Raw genomic sequence first — 16,173 nt, 5'->3', positions numbered from 1 at the left:
CTGCCGCCCCTTCGGTGGGAGCGGGTGTGACACCGGCTCTGGGAAACCGAAACAACCGGCGCACCCCTCTCTCACAGGCATTTAACCTGAGGGAAGAGGGCGAGTTTTCCTTCTCTCCTACTGCACCCCTTTCACCTCATCTCGTCAGGTCTGGGCGGCATCTCGCTTGACCCATATCCGCGTCCCCTGCGCTCTTCAGGGAGCAGCGCCCGGAGGAAGAGGAGGAGAAGGACGCCCGCCCGGCCACGCTGGAGGTTTGGGTGGGGAAGCGGCTCCAGGAGCCGGAGCTGGACAAGCTCCTCTCCCCCCGACCCCAGCACAGGCGCTCCCTGTCCCCCCCTTGGTTTTCCTCGGGGTTAGAGCTGCGAACGCAGCTGGGGACCCGCTGTTCGCGTATGGTTTATTTTTAAATAAATAAATAAACAAACAAATAAATAAATAAATAAAAGAAGAAATAAAAAAAAGAACGAAAAATACCCCACTCCAAACCCACCCCTCTCTGAAAAAAAAAAAAAAAAAGCTTCAGGAGCGGCAGACTTCAAGCAGTTACAGAACTCGGCCCTCATGAGGGGCACATCTGGAGTGCTGTGTCCAGTTCTGGGCTCCTCAGAACAAGAAAGAGAAGGAGCTACTGGAGAGGCTCCAGCAGCGGCCACAGAGGTGATGAGGGGTCTGGAGCACCTCTTACGAGGAGGGGCAGTGGGAGCTGGGTCTTCTTTAGTCTAAAAAAGAGAAGGCTGAGAGAGGATCTCATTATTACACATAAGTATCTCAAAGGCGGGTGCCAAGAGGATGGTGCCAGACCCTTTTCAGTGGTGCCCACCGACAGGACGAGGAGCAATGGCCATCAAGTAAAACACAAGAAGTTCCACCTCGGCACGAGGGAGAACGTCTTTGCTTTGAGGGTGGCCGAGTACTGGAACAGGCTACCCCCCCTGAGAGGTCGTGGAGTCTCCCTCTCCGGAGACATTCCAAACCCACCTGGACGCGTTCCCGGCGTCACCTGCTCCAGGTGAGCCTGCCCTGGCAGTGGGGTTGGACTGGATAATCTGCGGGGGTCCCTTCCAACCCTAACGATTCTGTGATTCTGTGAACAGCGCAATAAAGTCCGCGGCACCGGCCGGGCGCATGCAGGTGCCGCCTCATCCCCGGGGGCGAGCAGCTTGCCCGCCGGGACGCTCCCGGAGGCGCAGAGCAGGAAAGGCCGGAGCGCTTCCTTTCCGTCCTACCCCCCCCCGCTTCACCTGTGGCACCTGCCCTCACCTGTCCCACCTGCGCTCGCGCAGCCTGCCGCTCCCGCCCCGCGCGCCGGCCCCGCCCGCGCCGGCCCGCGCAGGCGCTCCGGGGGCTCCGCGCTGTCATGGCGGCAGCGAGTGGCAGCGCCGGCAGGAAGGAGATGGGGCTGGTCGGCACCGCCGTGTGAGGTGGCTGCGGCGGCAGAGGCGGCGGCTGGAACTTCGGGCGCCTGTCGGCGGGCGGAGGGGCGGACGGCGCAGCTCGGCTCAGCTCAGCCGCGCAGCGGGCAGCGCGGCAGCGCAGCCGCCTCCCGGCCCCGGAGCGGCGCGTCGGGGCAGCCCCGCGCCCCCTGCGCAGCCCGCGGTGAGTGCGAACTTGGCTGGGGCGCTGCACCTGCGGCGGTACCGGGGCAGGAGCCGGGCGGGGGAGAGGGTGGGGGCGCGGCGGCAGGAGGAGCGGATTCCCTTTAAGAAAAAGACGATAATAATACTACTAACAACTGTAATACTAAAAAAAAAAAAAAAAAAAAAAAAAAAAAAAAAAAAAAAAAAAAGAGAGATTAAACCCATCGCGCCCCGGCTCGGAGCGCGGCGCGTCCCGGAGCACTTCCGCGGGGAGAGGCGTGAGCGCTCCCGGGGCGGCCCCGCGGGGAGCGGGGCTGGGGCCGGGACCCGCGGGCTGTGGGGCAGCTGCGCGGACTGAAACACCCCTCGCGTTGTCCTTCAGGGCTGTAAGTACCTGCCCGGGGGCAGAGCGCTGTGACAGACGCCTCCTGCTGAGGAGAGAGCCGGGATTCCGAGGGCGCGTCCTCCCTGCCTGACACCCTCCCCTGCCGGACGCCGCTTTCCCCAGGGAGCCGGGGCTGAAGGGAAGGAAGGAGTGGGCCCGCCGCTCACCTTCCCGGCTGCACAGGTCGCTCCTTTTTTCCGGAGCTGGCGCTGGAAGCCGTAACCTGCGGTGAACTGGCCATGGCGAGCGAGGACAAACAAGTTGTTCAGCCAACAGGTGATGATGGAGGAGGAGGAGCGGGAAAAGAAGGAAATGCTGCGGAAGGGGGAAGTGTGCTGCAGCCTTTGAATCCAGGAGTCCCCATCCGAGGTATCAAGATGAAATTTGCTGTGCTGACAGGACTGGTGGAAGTTGGTGAAGTGTCCAACAGAGATATAGTCGACACTGTTTTTAATCTGGTAAGTTGATTGCCTGAATGAGGGAAAAGAATAGCACGGGCATGCAAAGGAATCCCACAGTTTTTTGATGTTATCTTTCTGTTAGTAACTGTTTACGTGTTTACACTTTTGCCATACTGGATTTCAACTAAGTTGTTTTTACTTATCACAAAAGCTGAAAAAAAGAAAAAGGATGTGAGCTTCTAAACATGCATACTTAAACTTGAAACAACTCTAAACAGTATCCTCCTTAGTTAGCCTCACAGAAATTGTTGCTTTATTTAGAACTCGGAAGAGTATTGTTATGTTTAAACATTTAACAGGCGTGCTCAACAAGAAAGTTAAATGTTAATTTAGTAACTCAAACTGTCATCAAAACATACATATAGTTGTTTAAAGTCAAAACAAATTTTCCCACAAAGGTATTTATGCCCCTCTTTGCTTCTCTATGCTTCTCATTTATTTTGGAAGTAGGCAGAACTTCCATGTACAGGGAATGAGGGTTTCAGGGAGCAGTTCATTCAAATTCGTTACATAGGCTGCTTGTTGGGAAGAGTAGACTGTGGTTTCAGTGTCCTTTTTTTATTAATGAATTTGGGAGTCAGTCAGCTGCTGTTTTTTGAATACCACGGGGATGTGTTTAATACTTCCTAGCAGACCTCACTAAAAATTGAGGATACAACTTTTCCTGCTGAAGCTGCAGACATAATATATGCTGAATTTCTTGGGTCAATTGCTTTAAGTTGCAGTTAAAGCAATTAGGTTAGTTAATAATGTTTCTTTGATGCAGGAGACCAGTCATTAGGAGAAAACCTGTCTTTTAAGTTTACAAAGATACTCTGCTATTATCAGAGGTCTTAATGCCTCTCTAAAAATACCTATCACCGCTCCTCCTTCCTTTAAGTGAGCAGCTTTGACTTTGAAACAATGTGGTTTCTGACAAACCAGGAAGTGAGAACGTGTAATAGCATAAAGCTCAGTAACAAGGAAAGTTGAGGCAAAAGTCATACTGGGTTTTTTAAATGCTGTTTGCATTTCAGTTATTTTATTAGTAGCATTCTTTGCTACATGCAAATTTTCATGGTTGCTAAATATTTGTGTGCTGTGTCTGTTTAATGTTTTTCGGTGTTATCTTCTTGGGTTACAGTGAATGTTTATTTTTTGAATATTTTTGTACAGAGTCATGCTCTGAATTGTTTGGATGGGAGTCTCAGTACAGAGGAATTGAAGTAGTGACAAAAATAAAGTGCATATCAGGGGTTTCATGGATGCTTCAAGTATGAGGAAGTGATTTAAGTTACTTGGAGTCCTCTTGGCTATTGTCCTGGACAAAAGCTAGTGCTCAGATATAAGAACATGAAGTTCAAAAGGAAATTCTGGTGAATAGTTTATGATTTAGGACACTTGTGTGAGGGGAAATTGTTCATGAACGTTACCTTGTTTCTAGTGTGGTCTTTTGAGTGGTATACTGGAGGTGTATTTTATGGCATCAGAGGAAAGAGGTTCAGCAGAATAATAAAAAATGTAAAAGCTCCTTTATTCCTGGGATTCCTGTTCTGTTCCATTTTGAACAAGAGAAGAGCAAAAAAATTAAGCTTGATTCAGAGAATCCTTAATTTTAGGTTTAAGAGGTCTGGAGAATTGACCTATGGAATGCATTTTCCTAGATCTTCATTTTCTAAATAGATAAGGGAGAGTTTCTGGCCCTGGAAGCTTTTGAAAGTGCGTTCTCACTTTTTCTCCAAGTGAAACAACATCCCTGACCTCTCTGAGAAGGTTCCTCAACCATTTCAGCACACCTGCCTGCAGTGTGGGAGGCTAAAGGTCAAGCTCGTGCCTCACGTTATTTTATCAGTTGATAGGTACCATGAAACAACCAATGGCTTGGTAGGTTTTTTTTTGGTAAAGACTGTTAAACTGACTTTGTAATGCAGCTTTTCAGGATATGAGGTCTCCCTACAAAGCAATACTCCTTTACCTGTCACTGAGTTCTTCCTCTCTTCAGCGGTTAGCTGTGACCATTTTGTCAGTTAATACCACTGAAGTCACACTGATCAGAATTTAAGGCATGTGAAGTATTGGTTAGCAGTGATGTACTTATTTTTCTCTCTGTGTGTACAGAAAATACGTAATTTCTATATGAAGAAATGATTCTCTAGCTATGGCTTTTCCTGTAGTTTGTTTCCCAATAGCTTTCAGAGCGGGTTTGCTTATGTATGTGCAGGTTCAACTGGAATAGTGCTGTGATCTGTTGTTACTAATGGGGTTAAGCCCAAGGTATCCTCTCCTGTTGGGTTTCATTGTTTGGTGACTCATAACTGCACTACCTCAGGTGTGTGAGCAGAAATCAGCTGCCCTGCTTCTTGTACTTTGAGAAGAGCAGAGATACAGTATTTGGGGGATTTTTTGATCACTAAAGTGACAAGTGAGGTGTCTTTACGCCACAGTGCAGGCAGGGGTGGACAAATCTTTGTTGAAAGGTTGTTTTACGTATTCTTTATAGCATAACCACCCTTAAATATGAAGGGTTTATTTTTTAAAAAGGGGTGTTAGCTGACCTAATTTTAATTCCTTGAGAAAGCATGTTGCTCTTAGTTATGCCCTTCAAGCTTGCTGTAGCACATGGAGGGAAGCACAAAGTGCTGTCTTGATGTTTGTCTTGAAGTATTTAAGAGATGGTCATTCTCTGTGTGTGAAAGACTCCGAAGGTCAGAAATCTAAAGTGCCCAGTAATTGACCTGCTGCTTATTGAAGAAATTTAAGCTTCTGTAGTCCTGATTGCCCAAGCAAATACCTTGTTTAGTTCAGCAGTGTTGGATCTTGGAGCTGGGAACCACCGACAACATTTTCTCTGTCCAGCAGTGTAACAGAGTGCTTAGGGAGCTCATTTCTAGCATGCATCAAAGTGGTCTCATTTTACTGTCTTTGGAAATTCTATTCTTAGAAATATTCAAATTGATCTGCTTTGTTTTGATCAGTATTTTTGATGAACATAGTTTTCCAGCCCATGTTAAATGTGGCTTTGTGTGTTTCAGCACCTCTTAAAATTGAAGAGGGAAATAAAGAATTTAAAGAGGATGAACTTTGAAAGCACATTCTTGTTCCAATATTAATCCGTTCTGTTACTTTTTTTTCACAGAATGAGTTGTATTATGGATGTATATTCTTCATGCATTGTGGACTTGTTTTTAATTGACTTTGGACAGCAGTAACTCCTCGAAATTCCTTTATATACAAATCAGGTGAATTTCTGTGCATGACCTCATATTTGCCCCTCCCCCCCTTTGTTTATTAAAATAAAATAAGCATACTGGTAGGAGAAGATAGAATGGAAAAATAAATTACTTACAGTTGGATCTGTTACTGACTTAAAATAACTGGTTTTCATAGGAAAACAGAAACACAAGTTGACTTGCTATTAAAGAAAAAAACTTCTAGATGGAGTAGTAGAAATAATTCAGCAATTAGCAAAAGTTAGATTTCTAGGATCTGAAGTTCTCAGGTGTAGAGTATGAATTCTGTTCTGAAGGCTACACAACCTGCATTGGAAATGAAGGAGGTCCTGCAAAGTCTTTTCGAGGTTGAAATTCTCAGTGGAACTTCTCAGCTACTCTGCTCTAAACGGGCTTATGTTGTATCATATGTCAGTGTTGTCTTGCCCAAGTTATTGCAAATTTCCTCTTTATATATAAAATTAAACCACTGGATATCCTTGTCTTTCAGTGGGTAAAGGGCTCTCACTGGCAGGTGTTTTGTGCATAATGAGTGCTGTATGTGGAGGCTTAACTGTCCTGCATTATTGGGCTTGCCGAGGGAAGGGGATGTTCTGGAAGAATTCTAATACACTTCAAGCAGATGACTGAGCAACTGTTGTCCTTCTCTGTGGTGTCGGTATAATTCAGTTTGGGGACTTCATGCCAGAATTTACTTGGGTCTCAAGTCGACTAGTGTATATTCTGCTCTGCTCTAAAGAAGTGCTGGGCCTTGATCTAAGCCGATTTTGTTTTATAAAGCTTTAGTGCTTCTAATTGTTTTATTGAGTATAGTATAGATAGTTATTTGATTTAGTTCAGTTTTTTTCCCCTCAGTCTGTGTTGCAAAGACCTTTTTTTTAAATGTTCTGCCTCTTTGGTGAGGAGAACGTGCTGTTGCTTTTGATTCTGCTCATGGATTATGAGGTCCTCACCGAGAGTTCCCTAGTGCAAGCGAAAGAAATATTAGTTTTTATCACCTTTGGAGGAAAAAACAATCAGATCTGAGGAGCACAGACTAAAATTACTTTGTAAATTTCATTTGTCACCTCTTTCACTTCTGCCAGACTTTACTAAAACCACAAACAAAAGTCAATGTAACTGTTAAAAATTCTTACAGTTTACTTTCCTGCTGATACAACAGGTTTCTACTTTGATATGGGTGCTTCTGGAACGCTAGTGCAATGGATTCTATGAAGTATAAACTCCCCTTTTCTCATCTCTGGTCATAGACTCATTTTGCATGTACCATCTTGTAGAAAACCCCCAAAGCTAATGCTGATAAGAATCAGATGTATTGCAATAGTAAAATTGCACCATAAATGTCTTTATAACAATGTATTTTTTTCATTACGTTACTGTATGTTTTTAGGGATTGCTAGACTTTATTTTCTGCATGAAGTTACCAGTGCTGATGACAAGTGAGAGTAACCAAGTAGTTTCTAGAGCACTGCTGAACATTGTGGATTTCTTAATATATGCAGACTTCCCTGGTAGGTGCACCTCTGGCTACAGTTATCCTAGTTCAGTCACTTCTGTCCACTCACAGTGTAGATGATAAGGTAAGTCTGTGGCTTTAGCTGGGTCAAGCTTGTAGTTTTGTTTTTCTTTCTTTTAAAAATCATAGTAAATCGAACAGTCAGCTGTCTTAGTGGTAGTGCATGGTTTTACTCTTGTTGAGTGAGTGGAATTCAGCAAAATATCTCTGCTGCTTCCAAATCTGTTTCAAAGGCCTTCAGGTGCAGACTTACTTCTTGCTGACCCCTTCACTGTGGGAGCCTAGTTTGAGGAATGAATTTAGGCTCCTTGATTCCAAGTCCATCTTCATGCTTTTGAAGACATCTGATCTGGGATCTGGTAACAGTAAAAGATGATTGTGGTAAGTTTAGCCGACCAAGTGAGGCTGAGATGTCTTTGGACAGACGTTACGTGGTTCAGAACTGTTGAGTAATGGGAGTCACTTGTTCTTCCCTTAAAATGGGAATTAATGACTTGATCTTGCTGGAATGAGTAGCTATGGATACACCTAGTATTGAAGTGATGTGCACTGGGGTTTTCTCAGGTGTTGATGCCACTTGGACATTACTTTGTAGTTAGTGGAAATATCACCCTGCGTAGTAGGTGTAGGAATTGAGGGAAATCTTGTGGTCTGGAGAGAAAGGTATGGAATGTAATAAGTGAGGTGGTAAATGGCAGTCTTGAATTAGGCATGCTCAGAAAATGGTCTAGACAGTTTTCCTCTCTGGAGAAGAGCTGATTTGTACTTTTACCATAGTATTAACTCACTTCTTTCACTGCTGCTTAAAACACAGTGTAGGACAGCAAAATATTGAGGACAAAATCTTAAGACCACACGGGGAAAATGTTCAGTTTTTCTTACTCTAACTCACCAGATTTTTAGGGCTTCTCATGTCCAATTTGCAGTTTCAGGTGTCTGTGAAAGCCTGCGAATGACATGCTCTGTGTTTTTCAGAAGCGTTGGCATCCTGTACTGACATTAGTAGGCTCTGTGCAGACATAAAACTAAAAAAACAAGGGTGAACTAGGCATTTACATATATCGTGTCTTAATAATGCAGTATTTGTTAGACAGTTTTTAATAAGCGTCCTGTTCCAAACGTGTTCATAGCATAGCTTAGAATTCCCCTTTGGAGGGGAACGCATCAGTTCAATGACGGATTTTTCTAGTTGGTGTCTGGTAACAAAGGAGAGAGAGTCAGGTTTCTGTTGTGGTTGCTTTCCTGTCTCTAGGTCGTGTTTTGTGCTGCTTCTGTCAGACAGTACTGGGCTGGATGGACCATGGGCCTGACCCAGCAGTGCAGAGAGCACAGCAATGTAGTGGCCATATGGACTGGCTCAGGAAAAGCATTTGCGGATTATGGAATAGAATGAAATTAGTCAAAAGCATCAGGGAAACAGGTGGATGGCATGTCAAGGTTGCCTCAAAGGCTGGACATGGCAGAGTGAGATAAAAATAGATAATTATTCATGTATGTTGAATCTGTACACTTTGGTTTGACTCTTCAATAATCTCTTTCAAGAGGAGTGAGTGAAGTTTTTTGAAGTGTTTGTATTGGATGAACATGGGAAATTGAGGAAAATTAAATATGAAGTATATACTTTTTTTTTTTTTTTTTAGGTAGTGTTGGTTTTGTTCGGTGTTTGGTTCTCAGTGGCTACTTGGTTGCTGAGGAGGCTGAACCTTGCTGTGAAGTCCCAGCCTTTTGAAAAATCATCAAGTGTTATTTTTATTTTTTTTTTGTGTGTGTGTGTTAAAGTATGAACTCTGAAAGATAAAAATGAGTTTTCTGTTTGACTTCTTTCTTTCACTTTATGTACATTTGTTTTACCACCTATTGGGGAACCTAACCTGCAGTCGTTCTGAACTGTGTCTCACCTGATGGTGTTCTGACCTTTTACTTTTTGCTAGGTAAGTTTCCACCTTAAAGCACTGATAGCTTCTGTCTTCACACAGTCATGAAGTTCTTTATGAGCCTTAAGGAGGAAGCTTTATTCCATTGCACAGATGAAATAAGCTCTACAGTTGAGTCACTGGATGCGAAATAGCTTCTTGCTACCTTTGGTGTTTCGGTGTATAAAACTCTTCAAGAATCTATTCTGTCAAATTCAGTCTTGCATGCATTTAATTTATGCATATCTTTTTAAAGAACTTCTATTTATTTTAAATGGGTCATTCTGGAAGAAGGTTTTTGTTCATAATCACTAATTACAGTTAGCTAACTTTCTGCCATTCAAGTGTCTTCCCCAGCCCCCGGAGGCTTTGCTGGCCTCTTCGTAAGGTTTAGCATGACGGTTTTTGGTATTAGCTTGACCTAATTACTAGTGTCCTAATTTAGATTACATTTTAGATTACATTTCTTTAACTCATTCCGGATTTTTCTGTTATACTTGATATCGGGCTAGAGCATAATGTTATTGCCTGTCCGAAAACTAGTTTGGCCATTTTTATTTTACTCTGGGAACCCTCCAGGCTTTGTCTGGGAGCTCTGGCCATTTGCCAGGAGCCTGAGGGCTCAAATGAATATGCGTAAAACAGGATACTATTGCCACCTGCTTTTTTTTTTTTATACTGTGTGTGGCCCGTGGAGACTGTAGTTTCCCGCATGCAGTGCTCTGTATTTAGAGCAGATAGCAATCGAGATGCAGCCTTGCAGAACTGCTGTAAGCAAATTCGCTAAAGAATGATACTGCACGAGTTGCAATAGCACCTTTCCCTGAGACACTGTAGTCTTTGTGCTGATACTGGAAGCTTGGAGTAATTTGTAAAGAGCTTGCATTGCTACAGTGCTTTAGATTCCAGGGCGTCACAAATAGGCATAAGTAGTTTCTAAATAGAAACTAATTTGTGGAGAGGAAAAATCTAATGCCTTCTGTTGCACTGGATTCCCCTAGTAGTAACCGGGGAGCTGGGAGTAGCTATGTCCCAGGCATGATTTTCTTGTTAATAGCTGCCTTGAGAAGATATTTAAATGAGAATTGCTTGTGGGAATAGGATGTGCTCTGTTGCCTCTTGTAAGTGCTCTGAGAGTTTGAGCTGCGAGTCCCTCTGCTGCAGCCTGCATATGAGTAGCTCTGTTGGTTTTTGTATTCTACAATATATCTGGGAAAAAAATTTCGTATGTACTAAACAGCAAATTCAGATTGTTTTTTGTGTGACTGAAAACCTGGCAATGAGTTGTTCGACCAAAAACCTGTTCTATTTTGTCGATGCAGCTGAAGAAATCTGCTGGGTTGTCTTTCCTTTGCAGCTGCAAATCAAAACCAGAGTAACTGTGTAGGACTCATCTGTTCTGTGAAAGTGTGTTATGTGTGTTTGTGGCAGCGTCTCCCCTTTTGCATCAGCAGATGTTCTCTGAGGTGTGAGAAGTTACAGAAATAAATTCGTGAAATTGAGCCTGTTCTATTTGCCCCACTTAGATACTCCAAATTTTTAGGTTTGTGCTGGACTAGGCCTGTAAAACAGCTTCTTCTTTCTTTCTTTGGAGATGCTGAAAGACCAGAGGCACCAGGAAGGAGTGGGTAAGATGGTAACTGCAGCAGGAGGACAATTTCTGTAATAAGAAGACCAGCAAGAGAACCAGCAGCATCCAGCAGGAAGCTGGATGTTTGCTCAATAAATCTCATGGAGTGGTTCCTTTACCAAATCCATAGGTTTGGGTGGGAGTTGTACTGTTTGCTTTCCCAAATATGATTAAGATGAGGGTAGATGGGGCAGTAAGGCAAACCCTGTTGCTGTAGGATTGCTGAATTGCTTTTGCAGATCATACAACTTTTAAGTTTTAGTAGTCCATTATTAGAGAAATCTCTGAGTTGTACTGTTTACACTTCTTGGGATTAAAACAGCGTTCCTAGGGGCAATTGCTTTTTGCAGGATTATTAACGATCCAGGTGGACCTTGGAATCAAGTAGTGCTTAAAAAAACCCCAATAAAAAATCCCCAAGAGGTTCCTTATGTGGACTCATAGACTTAAGTTACACAAAATGGCCAATGATACAGAAGTAGAATTGCTGATAAGCCTTAAAACAATGCAGTTGGGGGGAATATAGGAACCAAATGACTAATGTTGGTAATGGTGCATGACTGTTAAATAAACAAATGGAAACTATCAGCTCAGTCAGCATCTGCCTCCTGCTAATGTTTTTGTTGAAACTAAGCATGTGATTTGCCTGTAGTTGCAATTGTGAACTTGATTGAAAAGAACTTGCAAGCTCTTTTTTTTTTTTTTGTCCCTCACTAGTGGGAGCTTAGTTATTCTTGTAGGATTTGGTTCCAGAATATAATTTAGGTTCCCTAATGCCTGGCTTTTAGGTGTCTGATATGGAGTATGAAGCTGAGTAACTGTGACTGTGTTTTTTTAGAATGCATTTTGAAACACCTGACATGAGATGGGGAGCTGTGTATGTTTAATGTATTGCTGCTGTTATAGAATGGGAGAACACTGAGATGCTGGGAACGGATATTTCCATTGGGACTGCTGAAGGTTCTCTGCCCAATTTGTAATCTACAGCCACGGGTCACCTTCTGAAGCTATTACATTCTTAACAATTCGCATTTCCTTGAGTTAGACAGTGGTGTCCCAGCTTAACAGTAAAGTGCTGTGAAGAGTTCTCAGGATCAGAAACTACCAGTGGTTTTCTATCTTTGTATATAAATCAATAAATGCTTAGGGAGAAAATATTGCCTTGTTTTCTTGCCCATTTCTTCCTCAAAAGTTTTGTGCCATGCTAAATTATCTACTGTGTGACCTCCCACCAGGACACTGCTTTGTCCTTTCTGTGCCTCCTCGCCTCTTCTTCTGTGACCCGGCACCTGCTGCTTCCATCCTTGGCTGCGGAAACGAGTCCTGAGCATTCGCTGGGTTCTGTAGAGGGCTGGGAAGCCGTGAATGCCACTGTGTGCTGCCCTTGCTGTGGATCAGCTGATTGGCAGGGGCATTGCCTTTGGGGAGATGTTTATTCCATGACTCATCTCAGACTTGGTGCTAAAGGCTTGTGCTCTTCCTGTGTACTGCCTTTAAAGTGAAATGTGTATTGCTCTTCAGGAATTTTGCTGGTTTAGTGAAGTCTCACCTTTTCAGGAAATGAAAGCCACCTTGATTTCTGTCCTTGACAGGAAGAGATTCAAATTGCTGTTTGTTAGGAGTTCAGAATGATGGTGGTGTGACTTGTAGAGGGACATTTGTAACACCTCTTCTGCAAAGACCAGGCTCAAATACAGGGCAGAATGCCAGATTCGTCAGTATGGAGAGAAGGCACAGAAAGAAACAAGTTGTGGACCTTGTGGTGAAGGTGTTTGAATCAAGATCTCCAGTCACTCATACACGACAGGGAAGGTTTGGAGCTGGAAGATGGTGGATTTCTTCCCCACATGTTAGGACTTTACTAAAGATGTCTTTATGATGTACAGAATCCTGATTTTTTTTTCCTGGAAAGTCAATTATTTCCAGGTGAAAGGATTTGTCCGGTGAGTGAACAATCACCGGAATTGCTTAGACATATTTCAAGAAGATGGAATTCAAATGGCAGAAGCTTGGATTTCTTGCTTCTACACAGAGCTGCCATTTTTCAGGTGATATGCCTGTTTCCAACTAGATCTAGTTTTGGGAGTGTGCTGGGTACTTCTGTGTCTTGTCTTGAGAGAAGCCATGAGGAAATTGAAAAAAAAATTCACGTAAGGCTTTTAGAAACAAGTTAGTGTCATGTATAGGTCTGCATCTCCACCCTCCAAAAAAATCCCAAAAGTGTGTGGTGAAAATAAATTTTCACATTGTCAGATGATGTCGAGGACTGTAACCAGGAAACTTGTTGGTTCAGGCTTTCCCTCAGCTAGAGTTTGTGTGTGCAAATTGAGAGGCTTGAAAGATTGGAAATGGAAGAAAAATATTGAAATTTCGCTTGAGAATTAACTTAGTCTTGATGTCTTTGTTGTTCTTAGCACTTTGAAGATGAATGTGTCCATAGGGATTTTTAATTAGGTTAGCAAAGAGTTGTTGGGATCTCTTTCAGTTCAGTCATATGAATAGAAGTAGAGGTAAAATTTTAGAGGAGCAACCTAACTCTAGCCAAAGAAGCGATCTTAAAATAACATCACAAATGAATAGTTCAGTTTAATCACTGTAACCTACTCTAGTAAAAAACTTGATTATAAACTATTTGTTTCAAATTCAAACTTCTGAATTCAAATTCTGACTCTGTACATCTCATGATCTTGTCACGATCCATCATATTTGAAAAGTCCTGGCAGACTGGTGAAGTTACCAGTGACTGGAAGAAGGAAAACATAACTCCTAATTTTAAAAAGGCTGGGGGGGAAGGAAGACCCAGGGAACTACAGGCTGTTCAGTCTCACCTCTGTGCCTGACAGGATCATGGAGCACATCCTCCTGGAAACTATGCTAAGGCACATAGAAAATAAGGAGGTGATCAGTGACAGCCAACAAGGCTTCAGTAAGGGCAAATCATGCCTAGCAAATTTGGTGACTTCAGTGATGGGATTGCAGCACTGGTGGCTAAGGGAAGAAGAGTTGATGTTGTCTGGACTTGTGCAAAGCATTTGACACTGTACCATACAAAGTCCTTTTCTATAAATTGAAGAGGCATAGTGTCCCTCTCTGTCATGTATTGTTTAGAGTCTGTTTTCTTTTGCTCTGGAGTGTGACACTGTACATTAGTCCTGTAGCTGTTGCTGCTGACATGAAGGGTTTAATGAGGTTTCATGGCTCTTTCCTACTCTGGTAGCTGAAGGCCAGTATTGTCCGGAACAGAATATTTCTTTGCAGTACAATATAGTAATGCCACATAGTACTGGCAATAGGACTAGTGAGACACAATCTTAATGACCATTTTGTGGCATCCATTACATCTATTTTGTGGAATAGCTCTTTAGTTTTGAAATACTGTATATCTTCGGTGTGCTGGCAGGGCATTTGAGTTCTGTAGCACTGCCTGATCGTGATGCTTCCATTTCCTGTTAAAGTAGGTGTATGGGGAAGGAGGTGAACAGCTTTAAATGTTTATTTGTAGTTCTCTTCCAGTTGAGTGTTCGACTTGACAACTTCTAATAGTCAGCCTTAATGTTTCCTACAGCTCTGTAGTTCACATATATGAGCCTGGAGACATAGTTAGAATCCTGTTTCTCAACTTTGTCTAGGAGTTTTGTTTATCTAAATGGGTTTGTTTGCTTGTGACCTTACTGTGTCCATTGGAAAAAATGCTTGAAAGCACATATGGATTCTTAAAATAGGTATTGATCGCTTAACAGTGGGGTCAATGCAGAGTAAAGGATTTCTCAGTTGCAGTAATTGTATGTGCAAATTCCTATATTAAAATATGCATGAACCTCAATATTAATCCAGAATTTTGAAGGAAAAGATGCCTTTGTTTAAGAAGGTCTGGCCAAGAGGAGCTGTTGTCCATTACCAGAAAGAAAGCATAATAATCAAATGTATGTATGGCAACTGTATGAATTAAATACTAATTACCCAAGCATGTGGTTTTCATCTTCAAGCAGTGTTTTGTTATGTACGATGCTGCAGTTGTGATCTGTGTTGCGTTTCCATGTTCTGGTGCTGTGACCCTGTAAGGTGTTTATACAGTTACTGCCTTTGGCATTATGAAGTAGAATATTCCTCTTTAACAGATGTTCGTGCCTCTTGCTTGAATGATTTCCATGTCAAAGATGGGTGGTATAAAACTGAGGAGCAGAAAGTGATGTTTTTACTCACTAATTCCATAAACGTGAGCAGGGCCCCTAAGAGTCAGGCTGGACTCTTTCCATCCATCAGGTGCATCAAAATGTCTGCAGCTGAATTAATTCTTACTTCCTCAAAACAGGTGGTCATGACTGATAACTGCACATTCATTAAATTTAAGTCTCTTGGGATGAGGAATGAAAGTCAGGATTTTCTACTGGACTTTAAGGATACTTAGAGTATCAAAGGACTAGAAAAAACTACTACTGTGCAGGAACTATTGCCCTTGGAAGCATTCAGGCATAGGGCAGCAGAGAACAGGTAGACCTAGTGATAATTCTGGGTAGGTGATGCCAACTAAAGCGCTTCGAGCCAACTGCATGCAATTTCTCCTGGGCTGTGCTTCCTGTGCAGCTCCATCAAGAGATATTTCCAAGTCATGCCCTTGATCTAATGGCAGCATAAGTCAATGAGAAGTTCTGTCTTTGTATATTTGTATAATTTGTTCCTACAGTCCACAATGTAGATTCAGCATTGGCAGTAAAGAGCTTGATCTTCAAAAGCTTTTATGAGTTTATAAATAAACTATTTTACAGAATCACTTGGAATGTCCATTTGCTTCATGTGACCTGGTCCAGTTGTAAATCAATGACATCTTTACTTCTGCTGGACTGCATTGCTTGGGTTAAATTTAAAATCTTCAGAATTAAGCTCTGAAAGTGTGAAAGAATCAATTTGGTTCCTCAAGATGGAATCTCAGGATTTTTAAAATGAAAACTAGGGAAGATGTTGAAATAATTGAAAAGTTGCTCTCAAGGGTCATTGGTTCATACATTAAGATTACCTGATGTCTTCTGTTTTCAGCAGTTTTCAAGGATTTTCTCTGAAATTCTACTCAGATTTTTTGCAGCTGCTGTATGACACTGTGCCCCAGAGACGTGTGGATTTAGCCTTTGTTCAGATAACCTCTTCTAACACACAGACTCTTGCTGCACACAGACTGTCCCTACTGAAAGCAGGCAGGTTTAGGTTAGATGTTAAGAGGAAATTCTTTACTCAGTGGATGGTGAAGCCCTGGAACAGGTTGCCCAGAGCGGTTGTGAATGCCCTATCCCTGCCTCCACCCCAGGTTGGAGCAAGCTGAGCAACCTGATCTAGTGGGTGGCATCTGTGCCCATGGTTTGAAATTAGGTCATGTTTAGGGTCCCTCCCAACCCAAACCATTTTATGATTCTGCACTTTCAGAGCAGCAGCAAATATGTGTTTTCTGTTGGTGGGGTCAGGCACCAAGCTAAATTAGAAACTAGAA

The 16,173-nt window shown here is 42.9% G+C and overlaps 1 protein-coding gene across 1 annotated transcript in view; it reads left to right on the top strand.

Moving 5' to 3' along the window:
- Window positions 1-1,515: 1,515 nt before the first annotated feature.
- LOC114057739 (lipopolysaccharide-responsive and beige-like anchor protein) overlaps window positions 1,516-16,173 on the top strand; it is a gene marked incomplete at its 3' end in the record, with an annotated part of 305,157 nt that continues 290,499 nt past the window's right edge. Inside the window, exons 1-2 of the mRNA XM_027884383.1 lie at window positions 1,516-1,599; window positions 1,963-2,423. Of these exons, the coding sequence (XP_027740184.1) occupies window positions 2,205-2,423 (219 nt within the window). The remainder of the gene's footprint in view (window positions 1,600-1,962; window positions 2,424-16,173) is intronic.

Source organism: Empidonax traillii, unplaced genomic scaffold, assembly GCF_003031625.1.
Source record: "Empidonax traillii isolate 1590-97213 ecotype Southwest subspecies unplaced genomic scaffold, ASM303162v1 scaffold144:size1428860, whole genome shotgun sequence".
In the NCBI taxonomy this organism is placed as follows: domain Eukaryota; kingdom Metazoa; phylum Chordata; class Aves; order Passeriformes; family Tyrannidae; genus Empidonax; species Empidonax traillii.
Note: the sequence above shows the minus strand (reverse complement) of the source record. Positions and strands in the feature narration are given on the sequence as shown.